Raw genomic sequence first — 17,570 nt, forward strand, 5'->3', positions numbered from 1 at the left:
GCTAAGTTTTTCCAATTACACTGATCAAATCCAGAATGTGAGGTAATAATTCTTCTTTTCTTAAATGAGAACTATCTGTTGTATACATAATTTATGAAATCCCGTCATACCTTGGTGAAATGAGAAAATGATAATGAATACCTCCTGCTTTTACAGTCGTGAAAGGCAGGCAGGTTCAAGTTCGATGGGAGCGCCTCGTGATCGTCTAAACTTAAGTAATGTTCTTCATACAGTATAAGATTGAGAATGCAGTCATTTGCACAGAAGAATGAACCCAAACTTTGGTGAAATTGCATAAAACGAAAGTCTCACGCTAACTTTTAAACCGTACCCCGCTCTAAAAATATCGTTAAATACGTATCAACTCCTAGCACGTTTCTTGTGCTTGTGAAGAATGGTGTCTCTGGGAATATTTCAGACTGGAGATGTTTCATAACCCTTGCGTGCTGGAAGTGTGGAGGATAACCTAATCAGACCGGCAAAATCTGATCTCGCTCCTTCATCCCAAACACACAGGCTTCTTATACAGATGACCAAGTCAGACGCGCAAGCATCAATTTCGTTTATCCTCCTGGAAGATGATCATTTCCCCCTCGCCCTGAGCTTTTAAATGTAATTTAAGTCAATAAAATCGCATCAGAAGAAAAATGCACTCCATCATCCGAGCACGAGATCCACCCGGCATCATTAGAAAGAGCACCCCACACAAATTCCCCTTATCTTGAGAAACTTTATTGATGGTTATTGTTATGCAGATCATAGTTCATGCACATACAATGACAAGGAAAAAGCCTGTCCACAACACGTACTGAAAGCAGAAAGAGCAGAATCACAGCAGTGGGTAAGATATTTTTGCCAAGTCGTGTGGTGTGACACACACACAGTACACAAGAGGATATTTGCAGCCGGATAAATTGAAGCCGCTCTTTTGTTTGTATTTTATGCAATTGAAACTTTTATAAATACAAAATAAAGAAAAACGAGATATGTGACGAACCTCTAATTAGGTATACTTGTAAACAACATGAAGGGAAGTCTTCGCATACGCACAACCAAGCTGCGACTCTCCTGGATCACCGCGACAGCTTGTTTGTGTAGCACTTGTAAATGACATAGTTATCATTATTCCTATTTACATATAGATATCTTTTTCACAAGTCATATATTTCCCAGTTTCTTGATAATCAAACAGTTTCAAAGTGTAAAGGCTGTGTTCTAAAAAATAATATTACAAAGGATGTCACATTAAAAAAAATGATATCAAAACGAAACACTCGATAGAACCAAAACAACAACACCGGAAAAAAAACAAAAACAGACGTACTGTAATAAAGTAACATCCCACAATTGAGAAGTGATGAAAAAATTGCAGGTTGTGTGTGCAAAATTGTACAGTTGACAAAAATACTATGATTATATCTACATAATGATTGCATTACTTGTAAAGTGTTGATATAAATCTGTGTATGACTCCATAAAAAATGAGACACCTTTCTCTAACAGTTGGTCTACCACACTAAGTCTAAAACATTATACAGTTGTGTTATTCGTATAAGAGAACATTTTCACTGCACAGATCAAATTTAATACACTGTTAGTTTATTTTTTTCAGTCTTGTCTTGTACAAATAATCAGAGTTTCTTTACTTCTGGAAAAAAAGAAAAACAAAAACAAAAATATAATCGGCGCCACAGTCGCCTTTTATTATTATTTTTTTTTATTTTTTTCGTGTTTCATCTCTCCAGTATTATAAAAGTCAGCATTTATATCAATCGACGTACTGGAAGTACAGCAATATAAAAAGAACGTCTTGTGGTAGGCCTAAACTAGCAAGGGACTGACTTAAAGACTAGATAATAGTTGAGTTAAATAGTAAAATACTGTCGTGGTGAACTTTCGGGGAGTTTCTACCAGCTGCTATGTATAATCTGAATATACACATTTAACACCCCAGGAACATAACCTTTGGCTTTGAGTAATGACTGATATAAGACAGCTTAAATAATCGATGCCTCGGTGGTCTTTAACACCGGCTCTGCGTCTTCACTGCGCTCGGGGACCTACAGCAACGTTTACAGCCAGCCCAGTCTTTCACCCACCACAGAGACGTCTGTATCTACTCCTACCCTCTCTGCTATTCCTCTACATGGCACAGAACCCAGAAATAAAAGCAACCGAAGTGAGACGAAAAGGCGATGTGAACCGAAGCGGAGAAACCACTGGACGACTCTAGTCGTTTACACTCTTACAAAATATGATAACCCCCATAGTGACTCGAATATTTATCATACATAACTCATTTACATGATAAAGCCCTAACAATTCGTATCTTTTAGTTTTTTTGTCGTTTCGTCTTTTTAAAATCTAGCAGCTCTCTAGATCACCACAGAAACCTCTACAGCCAACAATCTATGTAATCTTTAGAAATTAAAAACCCACAATATTAAAATACACAGCACAAAATATCTGAGGTATAAGATGAAAAATATCCGTTTTTGTCTTCTCTCTCTTAAGAGATGCTAAAATGATGCACTACTGCATGTATTGCAATACCCAGGCCTCTGAATAACTCCTTTACCCCCACAGGAAGATTCTCAATAGGTTTTGAAAGGTTTTTAGTATGGCGCGAAACGACTGTATCCGCCTCTGTATATACTAGCCTGCAAAGAAGAAAGAACGAGACCCACGTCTTCGGCGTGGCTTCTGGTCTTGCCGTCAGTCAAGGGAGCGAAAGCATTCTGGAAGAAAAGCCACGGGTTTGGACAAGTTTAATTGACACAGCTCACAGGAGACGTCCGCTATGGCTATGTGCTGTACATACTGTACCCCCCGGACGAAAACCAATCACCTCCTTCATGCAGCAAGCACACCACAACACCACATGCCAGAAGAGATGCGTTCAGCTACTTAAAATTGTAAAGAAAATAGGTGAGTGAAATGTGAAACAACAGAGCAAATCAAAAACACGGGACAGTTTCGTACCGTGCGGTTCGTTTCGACACGGGCGACTGAGATCAAAAGCAGTCAAGCCACGGATCACAGCAGGCCCCCGGAGACATGCTGCTCGACGGATCCTCTCCATGCATTCTTTCGTTCGTACGTTCATTCGCTCCCTCTCCCTTTCCCTCTTTTAGCTGTTGCCACAGCACCACTTAGGTGATGGATTTAATTATCAAAATGACTAATTATTCCATTAAGGGAAGCGCTCGGCTAGGTGATATTCACAAAATTAGAAATATAATAACTAACATGCACTACACTGCCAAGAAATTAAGACATTTATCACGTTTACTGGGAGGATTAATGTGGCATTTCAGGTGCCGTTAGCACGAGAGACAAATTCAATTAAGTTTAAGCGAGGAGATGTCACCGGCGCTCAAATCCATGCAGGGGAAAAGGTGGGAAGAAAAGGAAAACACAAAGAGCATGCGATGCAATAAAACAGTGATGAGTAAGAAATGGAGGGAGTTTGAAACGGTAAGGAGGGTGGAAAAGTCAGCAAGGGAAACTTACCATGGCACCAATGCTGTATGTGGCTGCTGGAGCAAGTGCGTGGTTGTAGGGGTCGGCAGCAAAAACTCTTCCGTAACTGTGGAGACACAGAGACGTATTAGAAACATTGTCCGTATTTCTATTTGTGCGCAAACATATACAGTACACGGAGTGAAGCAACTACTTATATGGAGATGAAAATGACAAATGAAGTCAGAGAGGAGAACATCACATGGCCATCATGCTGAAAAACATCACTGTCCAAGTTGAAGGGTCATTTGTGCAAGATAGTTTATGCGATTATAGGTCCGCACTTATCACATATCAGCTTTTTTTCCAAAACTGCATCATTTGGCTATGTCACTTACAGGTCAATACACTTGCACAAAAAACCCTTCAATTTTTAGTACTTTCATTTAGGCATATTGATCAAAAAAGGCAAAAGAATACATCACAAGAAAAAAATAAACAGAACATCAAAGTTTTACATGAGAAACAAAACGAAGCATCTGTTCATTATCTTTGTTTCAAGCTGGCATCATAGAAATGTCTATATTGCAGGGCATTAATGTGTGCAACAAAGCTTGTGCTGTAATATATACTTGCTGGCAAATCTCTCCTTATTCTCCCTCAAAGCTCAAGCAGATTTTAAGATTTAAGAGTGCTGGAAGGGAAAATAACCTGAAACATCGGCTCCTTTGAGCTTTGTTATGCGTGCATGGTGTTTTTGGACCAGATTAGAGCCAATCGGAGGGCAGGGAACAGCATAGAAATGAGTCAATTTACATATTCTTCCGCTCCTGGCGATTAAGAAGTTAATCCACTGCAAATTAGTATAGGCATTGTTATTCACTACACAGTTGCTCCGTCTTCATATTTCAATGCTTGGCCGAGTATTTTGTTTGACCTGTGTTATCTGTGTTTACATGGGTTAGTTTTAATGAGTATGCCTGCGGTGATCAAACCAAGGCTGCCTTCACGATTCTGGAGCTAGAACTGAGAAGGTGACCCTCAGGATACGGCACCTGGTGAATTAGCCAAGTTTGAAAAAAGTTGATCAAATGAGTCAGATGTTGTGTGTATCCGTTTTCAAGCATTTCTGAAATGCGCTATACATTTGCAGGCGCGATTACGCTTTTATTATCTTATACTAGTCGATGACTCGCGCTGCTGCCTATTGAGACAAAACCCCCTGATTTATGAGACTGGTAAGCTCTATGTTTGTTAATGAACACGAGTGACTCAAACATACAGCTAAATTAGATCTGGGCTCTGAGATACAGGTTAATAAATCTCAGTTGGCTGGGATATATCTGCATTATTGACTACATGCTCATTATTTTGGAAAATGTGTGCTCCAGCAGTGCTATTCCTCTAAATGTATTGACTTTTCCCACCAGGAGACTGCACAAGCGTCTGCCTCTGTGCTTCCTTAAACAATATTATGCTGTACTTTTGTGACTATGATGCTAGTTTCTTCATACATAAACGCTTTACTTTATGATTAAAGGGATAGTTCACCCAAAAATGAAAATTTACTCCTAAACTTGCATGAGTTTTTTTTTATTTTGAAGAAGATGTTTTGATAAATGATGGTAAGCACACAGCTGCCGTAACCATTGACTCCCATAGTAGGAAAACAAATATTATGGAAATATTGTGATAAATGATAAAAAAAAGGTATTTTGATAAATGATGGTTAACACACAGTTGATGAAATACCCATTAAATTCCTTAGATTTTTTTTCCATATTATGGAAGTCAATGGTTACTATCAGCTGTGTGCTTACCATAATGTATCAAAATATCTTATTTTTTGCTCAAAAGAAATTCATACAGATTAAGACCAATATGATGAGAAAATAAATGATGACATAATTTAAATTTTTAGGTGAACTGTCCCTTTAAGTTTGTTGCGATGCAAGACATGCAACCTTTGGGGTTATAAGCAATTATTGAACTGCGACAATTAGACCGTAATTTGCGAGTTTTTCCCTCTTTAAATTACAGATTCCAATTGCGTTTTACAGCAAACAGCTGATGTCTTCGAGAACGTGGCTTCTGCTAAATTACAGCCTTGTTAGCATATTCATTTTCCCTGGTTAGGAAACAATAGAAAAAGAAAGAGAGAAAGAAAAAAGGCTGCCACGAAATCAATGTGCGGATGGACAGATCCATTTTCTTTTAAATACACTGCCACTTAAACCAGTAACAATCACGCGTATAGGTGTCATTCCCCCGACTACAGCCAAAGTGCAAGACGTACACTACATGAGCAACCTTGATCAAACAATGACAACAGCACCACGCACCTCTGAAACAATAACACAAACAACGACAACAAAAGACCCTCTCTCACACGCACACACAATCGAAAGGAGATGCTTTTAAAGGGAGGCAGCGAAGGGGAGCGAGGGGGGGAAGAAATAAAATGAACGATGGAACACAGGAAAATTGAGACAGAAAAATCACACAGATTTCAAGCTGGTGACAAGCGTGTTCATTTCACTCTTCACGGAACACATGCCTCTTCCGAGCGGTGGCATGGGAAAGAGTAGCGAAGGATGAGAACTACTGTATGAATGTGATGCCTTCCAGCTATTCTCATGCAGTACTCCAGAACTACTCCACTCGTCCAAAGGGCATTCAAGAAAACGTATTAAGAAACAACGTAACATCTACTAATCAAAGGGGCAGAAATAAGGAGACAGCCGGGCAATAGAAGCACTCACTGTCAGGGTGCATAAAAAAGGGGTATGCTCACTCCCTCGTGGGTGCATCGAGAAAGTGAGGGTGGATTTGGTAATTCATTTATATTTATTTCTTTTACCTGAGGAGGTGTTACAAGAAATTTCATCTGCTGCAACGAAGACGAAATGATTTCTGCAAGAGAAGATAAAATTTACAATACCGCCTGCTGATTGGCTGGACGGACGAGAGGCGAGGGGGAAGGGTAGAGGAGGAGGAGGATGAGGGGTGTCGGGGAGGAGGGATGGTATAAATGGGTTTCAGTTCACAAGCGAAAGAACCGGCAGTCCCACACGCGAGAGAACAGTATCGACATGGAGGGGAGGTGCATGCTGGGAAATGCAAATGTGTACAGGGGAATAAAGAAGAGGGTTAAAAAAAGACATATACAGTATATCAGAGATGAGACTAAATCATAACTCAAGAAGCACACAGCACACGGGTAAAGCCGGGTTTTAGTCCCCGGACCGGGGCCGATTCAATAGAAACGGCAGCTGTGCCGCGAGATGCTTTGATTCAGTCGCTCTAAATGTCCTCTGCTTTGTAAACCCGCTCTCTCTGTCACTATTGTTCTGTAAAAGTCAAGGAATTGCATTCGCAGCATTACTGAATACTGCTGGGATGGCCTTGAACGGTCACATAAAAGCCAGCTGAAACACCTGAGACTGGGAGCGTTATACAGGGATGATATTGGAAATCATCACAGCACTTATGGCCTACATCATAAACTGGTCTTATGAATAGCGAGAAAATAAAAAGTATCATGATTAGCTTAGAGGAATATTTCCCCTCAATGTGAAAATGTAATTTACTCACCCTCAAGCCATCCCAGACATAAATGAAATCCTTTCTTTAGATAAACATAAACAAATCATTTCATGTTATCTTCTTATTTGGGAGCCAACATGGTGAAACTCCAAAATACACAAAATATCCTTTAATAAAGTAATCCAAATGACTTCACTGGGTTAAAGGTGCTGTATGTAGATTTTAGGGGCATCTAGTGGTGAGATTGGGAATTGCTACAGAAGCTACGGTAGCCACCACAGGACAAACATGTTGTTGCCCGCGACAAGGTGGTGACGACGAAACACGCTCTGTAGAACAGTTTGTCCATTTAGGGCTACTGTAGAAACATGGCGGGGGCAAAATAGCAACTTTTATGTAAGGGGACCCGCAGTGTTGGTTGATAAAAATGTCTCATCTAAGGTCATAACAACATAACAGTTAATCATGTAAGGTCTTTATACACCACTGATAATATATTTATGTATTTTATTTTGCATTTCTGTGAAGAAATCATCCTAACAAGCACATAGTGCACCTTTAACTCTTTCCTCGCCAGCATTGTAAAAAAGTTTTTCCATAAAAGTTTAATGCAGTCTTTAAATATATAAACATACAATATATTATCAAATGAAAGAATATGCTTAAAAAAAAATAAAATGTTTCATCCTATTTTCATGTGCTCTTTTATCACATCTTAAATATGGGTAGGTTTCTTCAAAAACACCAAATTTTGAGCAAAAAGCTGAGATAATTGTATTTTTGTAAAGGACTTTTGTTAGAGATCAGATTCAGAGCGATCATCAAAAATACACTGAGTTTTTACTGTTTTTGAATTAGTTGATGCTTCAGTGTTTTATAAGTCATGTTAGGGCGCCACCTAGTGGATACTAGCGGAAATATGGATTGCCGCAAAGCTCGTCATTGGCAGGGAAGCGTTTTCTCTTAATTGACGAGGGGAAAAGATTTAATATGTGTCTTCTGAAGTGAAATTATTTGTTTAAAAAACTATTATTTGTTTTGTTTATTCAGCTATCAATGTGTTGCATCCATGTCAACATATAGATCAGCATGGCAAATTTAACATGCCTATAATGGCGAACCAATGAGATTAGACCATAGACTGTAAAAAAATATGGACGTAGTGTCCGTGACGTCACCCATAGGTTTCTGAAGATAGTTTTTAAGCCAATAGTAGGGGGTGCCTGCTGTCGCCATCTTGGCCGCGCATCACCGCACAATACTCGTGGATATACGTTAATGGGTAAAGAGGCGGGACAAGCTAAGGTGCCTTAATATAATTTAAACGGATGATTTACAAATAAATTCACCCCAAAATTAACTATATAGATCAAAATAAATTTTTGTACCAGGCTTTAAACATATTTTTTTCTGCTCTAAAGATGGGCATTTTACCATGGGGGTCTATGGGAATTGACTCTCTTTTGGAGCCAGCCTCTAATGGCCAGTCAATGAATTGCAGTTTAAATCACTTCCGTATTGGCTTCATCAAAGGGATCGTAGGGTTGCCTATTGGTTTCCATTTTGACAGAGTTTTCATATTTGGGTGAAGTATTCCTTTAATATAGATCATTTAAAATGGCAAAATTACCCCTTAATCTTCATTTATGGATTATATATTTTATTATGAGCTGTCAATCGATTAAATATGTAGATAAATTACATGACATGGATATGAAAAAGTAAAAATGATTACAATATAAATAAATAATCTACCAAATCATCCATATTATTTTATTTAATAATTTCAAAACATGACATTATTGTGAAGGAGAAGTAACGCATTCTTAATAATAAAAACTGTTGGTCTATTTACACCTTTGGTAACTTTTAAGTATGGTTCATAGGGCATGATTAATTGCATTCATTTTCTATTGTGTTAGGATCTTAATAATTAATCACCCTAAATTAACATATTAAATTGACAGCCCTAATTTGTTTCAAAGTTTAAACCTAAAGAAACAATACAGAGAAGACTTTGTATAATTCAGAGGACTTTTTGGAATGCTGACAGGATTTGGGCAAATGGTGCATTGTGGGTAAATAAACATGACTAGCATGAGCCGTATCATTGGTTGCATTACACAGGCTTCATGAGTCACTGCACAGGTGTGACAAATGATGTGTCACAGCCTGATCTCAAGTCTAATTAGAGACATAGGTTGTCCGCCATATTGCCAGGCCCCTTTTAATTGCCGCTTGGAGCTATATTTAATAACTAAATGAATCATTCGTTCCCGTTAAGCATTCAGATTGAATCGGCCCTCTTAATCATGTTAGGGCGCTTGTTTTAAATACAACGGTCTATTCGGCATGGCAGTATTGACCGTTCCAATGCACAAACACAGATACACTCACACACACAATCTTGGGAGTAAAGCCCAATGCAAACATGCATTTAGATACATGCATGACTTAATATATATATATATATTTCAGAGTGCCTTAAAAATGAATACAAACTTAGATGTGTGTCTGCCTCAGAAACGTCCATACACATTACAGACTAAACATGCACTTTATGAAAACAATAAATTTACAAGCATTTTCAAGCAGTACTGTACTACATAAACCATATCATTCTGTTACATACTGTAGACTGTTACATTGCAATCAAACTTGTATTTATTTCTCTTTTTCCTAATCTGTCTGTGAAATCCAGGCTAAAGTCTCATAATCTAATTACGAGATTAAAGCAACACCAAAGAGTTTTGGCTCTTTGCTCCCCCTACAGGTTAGAAGCGTAATTGTCCATGACCCACTGTCATAAATACTGAGGCATAGCTGGCTCTGATTGGATTGTAGGTCTGCCGTGAAGCAAGTTTTTGTAGTATTCACTCGGACTACAGGACCACTACCCGACGTTTGGAAACTTCTTTAGTGCGGTTTTGGCCGATAGAGGGCTGCAAAGCGAATGTGAAAGTGCTGTTCACCCTGTTTAGAGTGGATGAACGACTGAAACTGTTTTGGAAGCGTTATTTTAAGGTAAAAAAAACTCTTTGGTGTTGCTTTAAGAACATTAAAGTTTGAATGAATTCACTTCAGTTTCACTTTGACATGGCCTTACTCATTCAATATACATAAAGACATCAAGGTTATATCTCCACAGAATAAGTGACATATCTGATATACTGTAATCTTTTAAATTGCATGTAGCACAGATTTTGTGTAAGGTACAATGCTTATCAGACACCTGCCCAACATATCTACATTGTTAGCAGCAAAATTGGCTTATGTACTGAATAGATGGGCTTCACAAAAGCTCACTGAGTTGCCCTAGCTTCCTGTACAGATGCTACCCCAACCCTGGGGGCCTCTATCCGGTCCAGGGAGCACCAGAAACACGCCTGACACCACATGGATACGGGCCACCTCAACCTTTCCTCAACAAGCTTGGAGGGTACAGAGGTCAGCTGGTGCTGATACAAATACAGAATTAGAGAGATGGAGGAAGGGAGGCTACTGTGTACCACTGACCCATCTGGCCCCGGACGGCAGCTGTTCAGATGAGAATGACAGAGCCTTGAGCTTTAAGAAGTGATTTGAGAGAGAGAGAGTAAGAGAGAAGCCCTGACCCTGAATCCGCCTCTTAGCGCCACCTCCAGATGTGAGGTTGACCCTGTAGATCTCTGACTGACAGCAAGTGAAGTTCTGAAAGAGAGCATTCAGACGAAGCATCTTCCTTCGAGAAACAGCAAGAAACCAGATGTGGTGGCTACATCTAATGGGAAAGCTTTGGGAAAGCAAGTGTCAGAGAGCACAGCCTTGATAAGATTTAGCTTTGACGCACTGATATCCACCACCGCTGAAGGCGAGAGATCAACTGAAGTAGTCAAAAGGTTCGCAGGATTAACGGAGATCAGAGTCGATATCCTTCATGCGAGGTGATAACGTCTTACAATGCTGAGAGGTTATTTTAACACAGACTGAGCAATTAAACTCTCGGAAAATGTTACTCATGTTGCATGAATAATTTACTTTTTATGAGGTTGGAGAGATTATAAGTCATTTACATTACAGATTAATAATTCAATCGTTTAAATCCAAAAACGTAAAAAATGTATGAGGTCTAACAATCATAACAATCATTTATACTCTCTATTAGGAAAAACCAGCCCAAATAATTTCGCCTAGCCGTGCTAATTTGTATGTTCGGCTGTAGTTCCAATTTCCCAAAGCTACTTTAATTTTGCAAATGTGTCTAAGGGTAACAAAAATAATTCAATTGTTATTGAGGGGCTCTTCATTTATAAAATCAATCACGCAGATTTTTGCAGAGACTGAAACGAAATTAAGTAAACTTACTGAGCATTAGCATTAGATCTCCCCATTAGCAAAGCAATGACCATGTCTACCTTTTTTAATCATTTTAATCCAAATTGAACCAGAATATTTTGGCCACAGAACTTTATTAAACAGAGACATGAGTCTGACAATCATATCTTTGTCAGCCTATTTAAAATGTGGGATGCATTTCATTTTTTCTCCTAACTACACAGCAAAAAAATATTTTCAAGAAAAAAATTCTTAGTATTTTTGTCTTGTTTTCAATAAAAATATCAAAGAATTTTAAAATTAAGATGCTTTTTCTTGATGAGCAAAACATCCCAAGAAAATAAGTCTAGTTTTTAGACCAAAAATATAAAATTTAAATGATTTTGTGCATGAAACAAGCAAAATAATCTGCCAATGGGGTAAGCAAAAAAATCTTGAACATTTTTCTTAAACACTAAATTCATGAAAAATTAGCTTACCCCATTGGCAGATTTTTTTGCTTGTTTTAAGCAACAAAATCACTTAAATTTTATATTTTTGTATCTTAAAGGTATAGTTCGGCCAAAAATGATATTAAACCCATGATTTACTCACCCCCAAGCTGTCCGAGTTGCATATGTCCATCGTTGTTCAGACAAACACATTTTCAGATATTTTAGAAAATGTTTTAGATCTTTCAGTTGATTAAATGTAATTTTACGAGGACCACCCATAGTCCCCGACCTTCAAGTCTTAAAAAGTGCGTCCATCCTTCACAAATTAAATCCAAACGGCTCCAGGATGATAAACAAAGGTCTTCTGAGGGTAATCCGCGCGGTGTTGTTGTAGAAATATCCATATTTAAAACTTTATTAACGTACATAAATACCTTCCGGTAGTGCCGCCATCTTAGCCGCGTCCGCATTCAGGATGAGAGCTTACGCAGCCTACTGAGGCTACTCTGCTGCTGCTCTGTGCTCCCGCCCTCCGAATTTGTCATACGTCACTAAGAAAAGTGCGTACACTACGCTAATACTCTCTCATGAATACAGAGGAGTCTAAGATGGCGGTGCTACCGAAATGTATTTATTTTCGTTAATAAAGTTTTTAATATGGATATTTCTACAACAACACCACGCGGATTACCCTCAGAAGACCTTTGTTTATCATCCTGGAGCGGTTTGGATCTAATTTGTGAAGGATGGACGCACTTTTTTGGACTTGAAGGTCGTGGACTATGGGTGGACCCCGTAACATTACATTTAATCAACTGAAAGATCTAAAATATTTTCTAAAATATCCGAAAAATGTGTTTGTCTGAAAAACAATGGACATAAGCAACTCGGACAGCTTGGGGGTGAGTAAATCATGGGTTTAATATCGTTATTGGCCGAACTATCCCTTTAATTTAAGAATTTTTAGATATTTTTACTGAAAACAAGACAAAAATACCAAGATTTTTTTTTTTTTTGCAGTGTAAATAAAGAAAATGTTAATGCCAACAGATCTACTGAGTGCTGAATGGTGTGCAAGTAATGCTTTGTGTGTGAAAAAGTCACCATCACAATATAAGACACTGTGGGTGGATTGCTATGTGGTTGCTGAGGTGTTCAGACATCCGAGTCAAAGAAGTCCAGCCTTTAGTCTCTATCAAATCGTTGTCCATAGTTATGGCTCTATTTAAATCTATACTAATTCACCAGTTTACTATGTCTACCACGTATAAAAACTGAATTTATCACTTACTGCTCTTAAACATAGAGTTCCAATAAATGCCTACTGCCTTTTGTATCGACTTTTCCCATTTCTATTGCCGTTTTCTCTTTTGTAGCAGAAATTTAAAAGCTGTTTTACCTTCAAATGTTCCTGACCGTATCTATGTATTTCTTTTTTTATTGCACATAGATTTTATTCTGCTTACAGGCATAGGGTTATAAATATATAAATACCTACAATATATAAACAACTACAGCCAGAGTACAAGATCTTTACATGATTGCTTAACAGGAAAGTAATCGAACCGTCAGAAAATCTGATTACCGCAATACCATAAAAGATTTTTCATAACAGAACCCACACGACATGACCAAGGGCCTTTGGAATCAATAACTTGGTTTTGTACGACTGTCTGACACTAAAACCCTACTGTATGTAAGGAGTAGGACACATACAATCACCCAGACATGCAGCTTGTAGTCGGCAGACACCATAAAATTTATAAACACAAGACTTTGATGCGAATCATCCCCATTCATGGCTTTAAAATGGACCAAGAGCTACACGCACATACAATACACACTCCGGAGACCCATGATGATCACATAAACATGATGTAATGATGATGATCACCACTCACGACCGATCGGGTGTGTTTCACAGCACACGACTTATGGAGGCATGCAGGGAAACTGTTGACAGATTATGACAGCGCTGCTAGGATGACATGATAATCAAGTGTTGCTTCATCTAGTTAGGACTGCACAATATCGGTTGTTACATGTCGGATGACAGCATTACAATCATTATTGCCATTTACAGTCACGAGCAGATATGCTTTAGTGTCATGCGAATGTTTTGCAATCACATCAAGGCTCGGATTTGCTTTATTCTTGATCGCGTGCCATCTGCAATAAGCTCGCGCTCACAATTGACAAAAGAAGAGAAACGCGAAATCAGCCAAGACGATTTCCTCTGGTCGTCCTGCCAAATGGGCTTTTGTCTCATCTCTGAGGACTGTCAGGTCTATCCCACTTCATTTTGCAGTTGCAGTGGATGCGCATCGCCATTACATTTGCAGTGACATCACATTTGATTTAATTTGCCAATTACTGCACTGGGCACCGTGATATCCACCCCCCCATTAACACTGGATGGGATTAGGCTAATAAATCAGGCTGGCCTTTTTTGCGTGCCTGCCTCTGCTCGTGAGAAAGGAAGAGCGTTTGACCTCAGAGGAGTAAGGGTGAGAAAGAACGATGGCGCCCCGGCGGGGGTGGGTGGGTGGGTGTGAAGGGCCCCGCCGGAGGGCCAGGTAAGGTGGTGTTGTCAATGGTGTGCAGGCAGTGATGTGTGCCTTACCTGTCACTGTAGGCAGCAGCGGTAGCAGTAGCAGGCTGAGCGTATCGGTAGGCAGTGTAACCACCCTGGAAACAAAACACACATTTGCTCACATGGGCTGTTTGGCTTTTGCATCAACTGTTTAGACAAGTTAAGGGTTGGGTGTTTGATCTTGTATGTAGTATGACATGATAGAGACTACACATTTAAAGGTCACATTCTTCCTGGTTCCATTTTTTAAACCCTAGTTTGTGTGTAATGTTGCTGTTAGAGCATAAATAATACCTGTAAAAAGATAAAACTCAAAGTGCACTGTCAGGCGATATATATTTTCTTTAACCAAAGTCGAATTTCCAAGTCTACAGCGAACGGCCGGTTTGGACTACAGCCCTCTACTTCCTGGTTTAATGATGTCACTAGAACAGTTTTTTGACTAAACTCCGCCCACAGGAATACGTCAGTCGCCAGCTAAGCTAACGGCCAGCTAAGTTGCTGTCGAATCAAAACACACTAAACTACATACACAATCAGAACTCGTTACATATTTCTGAATGAGGGACTTCATAGAACAAGGAAGACATCAGCCCGTTTTGAGGACAGTAAAAAAACAGCAGTATACAGATAAGTAAATTGTGTGAAAAATATCGCGTTTTTTTACACGTGAAACATGAACACATGTTATATTACGCACTGTAAACACAATCAAAGCTTCAAAAACACAGAAAGAATGGGACCTTTAAAATCTCATGGAGATGAAGACGCATGGAGTGTATGTGAAAAGAGACAGAGATTGCACCAACTCATCGCATTCATTCGTCGATTCACGGCGCGAGCGCTGATCTCATACCGTGCTCCAAAAGAGGGGAAACATGTCATAATCATAGTTATTAAAAATGCATAATCTAATTACAAAGCAGCTGCCTTATGTGGGTGCATTGTGTAACTCAACCTACTTTCTTATTCCTCTCATGCGCACATCTGAGGATTAATTATGTATCCATGTCATACAACACTACTTAGAGAAAAGAGCTCATTTTAACGTGGAGCAGAAACATCAGATGTTTAGTAAAGAGAAAACAGGCCAAACAAACACATCGAGTTAAACGCATATGCAGCGATACACTCATTTGCATACTGGAAGAACAGCAAGGTTCCACGATGCAAGAGGTGGCTGTCTCCCTAAAATATTTCCACATATCTACAGTATTTCTGGTTATGGATAAAATATGTCCAGCTTGTTTCTTTCTCACAGCTAAAGATACCAAGACATCATAATTTGAGTATTGTACCTTTTAGCTGCTCTGGGTAAATATAAGAATATTATGGCACTTTTCCATTGCATAGTACCCCACGGTTTGGTTTGGGTCAGGTCGGGTCAGCTCACCTCACTTTGGCGTGGTTAGCTTTTCCATCAAGTTCAGTAACACTCTGGAGGGGGAGGGATTATAGGCGTGTTGTAATATTTGCGCTGTCTACTGCTGTGATATCATACAAGTGCGAGCGTCCTTGTACATTCCCATACATTCATTTATTTCTCAGTCCGCCACAAAATTAAAATTGACCACCACAAATAGATATTTGCACATCGTGTTTATCACTAACGTTACCTCTGTCTCACATGACAGTTTCTGTACAAACACCTGTGGCGTCGGTCGACTCGCTCCGCTGAGCCTCATTTAAATTGCATTTAAGCATATATGCAGATGATTCACAACCTGTGGATGTTTTTCATCGCTAAAAGGGTGTTTGGGAACTTATAGCAGAGCACAGATGATAACAGGTTTACTTTAGACAGCGCAAGCTAGCATGAAGGTAAAGCTAATCTTTTACATTATAGCGATGACGCTGGGAGTGACGATTCTCTCAGACCAATCAGTGATCTACAATTTTCGCATCACGTTTTGGTATCTGCTCGAGTCTCCTGGAACCCGACCGAGGTGGTACTAAAAAAGTATCGGATACGATGAACTAAACCCAGTGGAAAAGCTCCCAAAAGTAAGCTGACCCAAACCAAACCGTGGGGTACTATGCAATAAAAAAGGGCAATGAATGACTCATCATGCACTTCTAATTCCAATCGTATGCTTTACAGAATGATAATGTTACTCCACTTATAAACCCTAGCAAAGAAGAATTATAGTTAATGGCTTTAATGTAACTACTGCAGAAAGCGATATGTCTCACTGAAACGTCTGGTTTCAATAAGAAATGTCAACACACACAAAAAAGTGTTATTAAGCGATTTAATGTGTGTTTTTTTCTCAGTAACATGGCAGAAGCTCGTTTCAAAATAGCTTCGTTTTTTCAGTACATTTAACAATGAGCAGGAGTGTAGCATTAGATAATGCTACGATTTTATCATAATACATTAAACACAATTTTACAGCCAAGCTAACTAAGGCATTAATCAAATGCAATGGGGTACAATGTGCACTACACTCCCTCTTTATATGAAATCTGTTTTATCTAGGTAAATCAGTTTATTCGAATTATTAATTTAAATGAACCAATTAAAAAAGTGTCTGTGAGGCGTTTACATCTCACCATTTTACTATAGTAAAATAGTTGTAATTTTTCTGAGAAATGTATTAGTAATATTGATTTTATTTAATGCAAATTCCTCTGTTAAAATGTAGTTTAAGGATGTCAACTTATCTGAGTTTGTAGAGCATAAGATACAGTAAGCAGTGCAACATTTATGGGTTCGATTTCCAGGGAACACAAATACTACTCAAATGCACACTTTCTGTCCCTCAGCTCACCTCTGTTCCCTCACTTTCTCTCTCTAATGACTCACAGAGTAATTCAATGCTCCCACCACGTGGCGGCCCTTTAACAAACCATTTCATTTACTCGCACACAACAGCGAGAAGGGAAAACCTGGGTCTGATACAACTGGGGCCGAATGTAAAGCCGCTGTGACAGGCCACAGAGCTGAAGGATCGAGCAGGGGCCCTTTTACTCACCAGCGCTGTCATCTCTGACAGACGGGGGCCGCCGGCATCTACATGTCTCTGAAGCTCCATTAGGCTTGGTCAACTAACCTCGGGAAAACTGACAGCGTGTGCAGGTGTGGCGAGAGCAGTGGCCAGGACTTTACCGCTAAGACGCGCATCTGGAGAGCGGCTGCGATTTATCATTATGACTCACGGTGAGAGACAGTGAGAGGGATAGATAGGGCTCCACTGACTCCTAAATGCTCCTATCTGTCC

General features: G+C 39.2%; 1 protein-coding gene across 13 annotated transcripts in view; it reads right to left on the reverse strand.

Annotated features, from left to right (window-relative positions):
* Positions 1 to 716: 716 nt before the first annotated feature.
* rbfox1 (RNA binding fox-1 homolog 1) overlaps positions 717 to 17,570 on the reverse strand; it is a 273,311-nt gene continuing 256,457 nt past the window's right edge. For 9 of the 13 annotated variants that reach the window (XM_073813933.1, XM_073813925.1, XM_073813931.1 and 6 more), the window contains 3 exons: positions 14,380 to 14,444; positions 3,514 to 3,589; positions 717 to 2,738 (listed from right to left, as the gene is read on the reverse strand). In XM_073813933.1, coding sequence (XP_073670034.1) covers positions 2,616 to 2,738; positions 3,514 to 3,589; positions 14,380 to 14,444 — 264 coding nt within the window. In that variant the 3' untranslated portion in view covers positions 717 to 2,615. Of the gene's footprint in view, positions 2,739 to 3,513; positions 3,590 to 6,322; positions 6,376 to 14,379; positions 14,445 to 17,570 lie in introns of all 13 variants that reach the window. The other 4 variants (XM_073813926.1, XM_073813929.1, XR_012336356.1 and 1 more) reach the window with 3 other exon arrangements.

Source organism: Paramisgurnus dabryanus, chromosome 3 (genome assembly GCF_030506205.2).
Source record: "Paramisgurnus dabryanus chromosome 3, PD_genome_1.1, whole genome shotgun sequence".
Lineage (NCBI taxonomy): Eukaryota > Metazoa > Chordata > Actinopteri > Cypriniformes > Cobitidae > Paramisgurnus > Paramisgurnus dabryanus.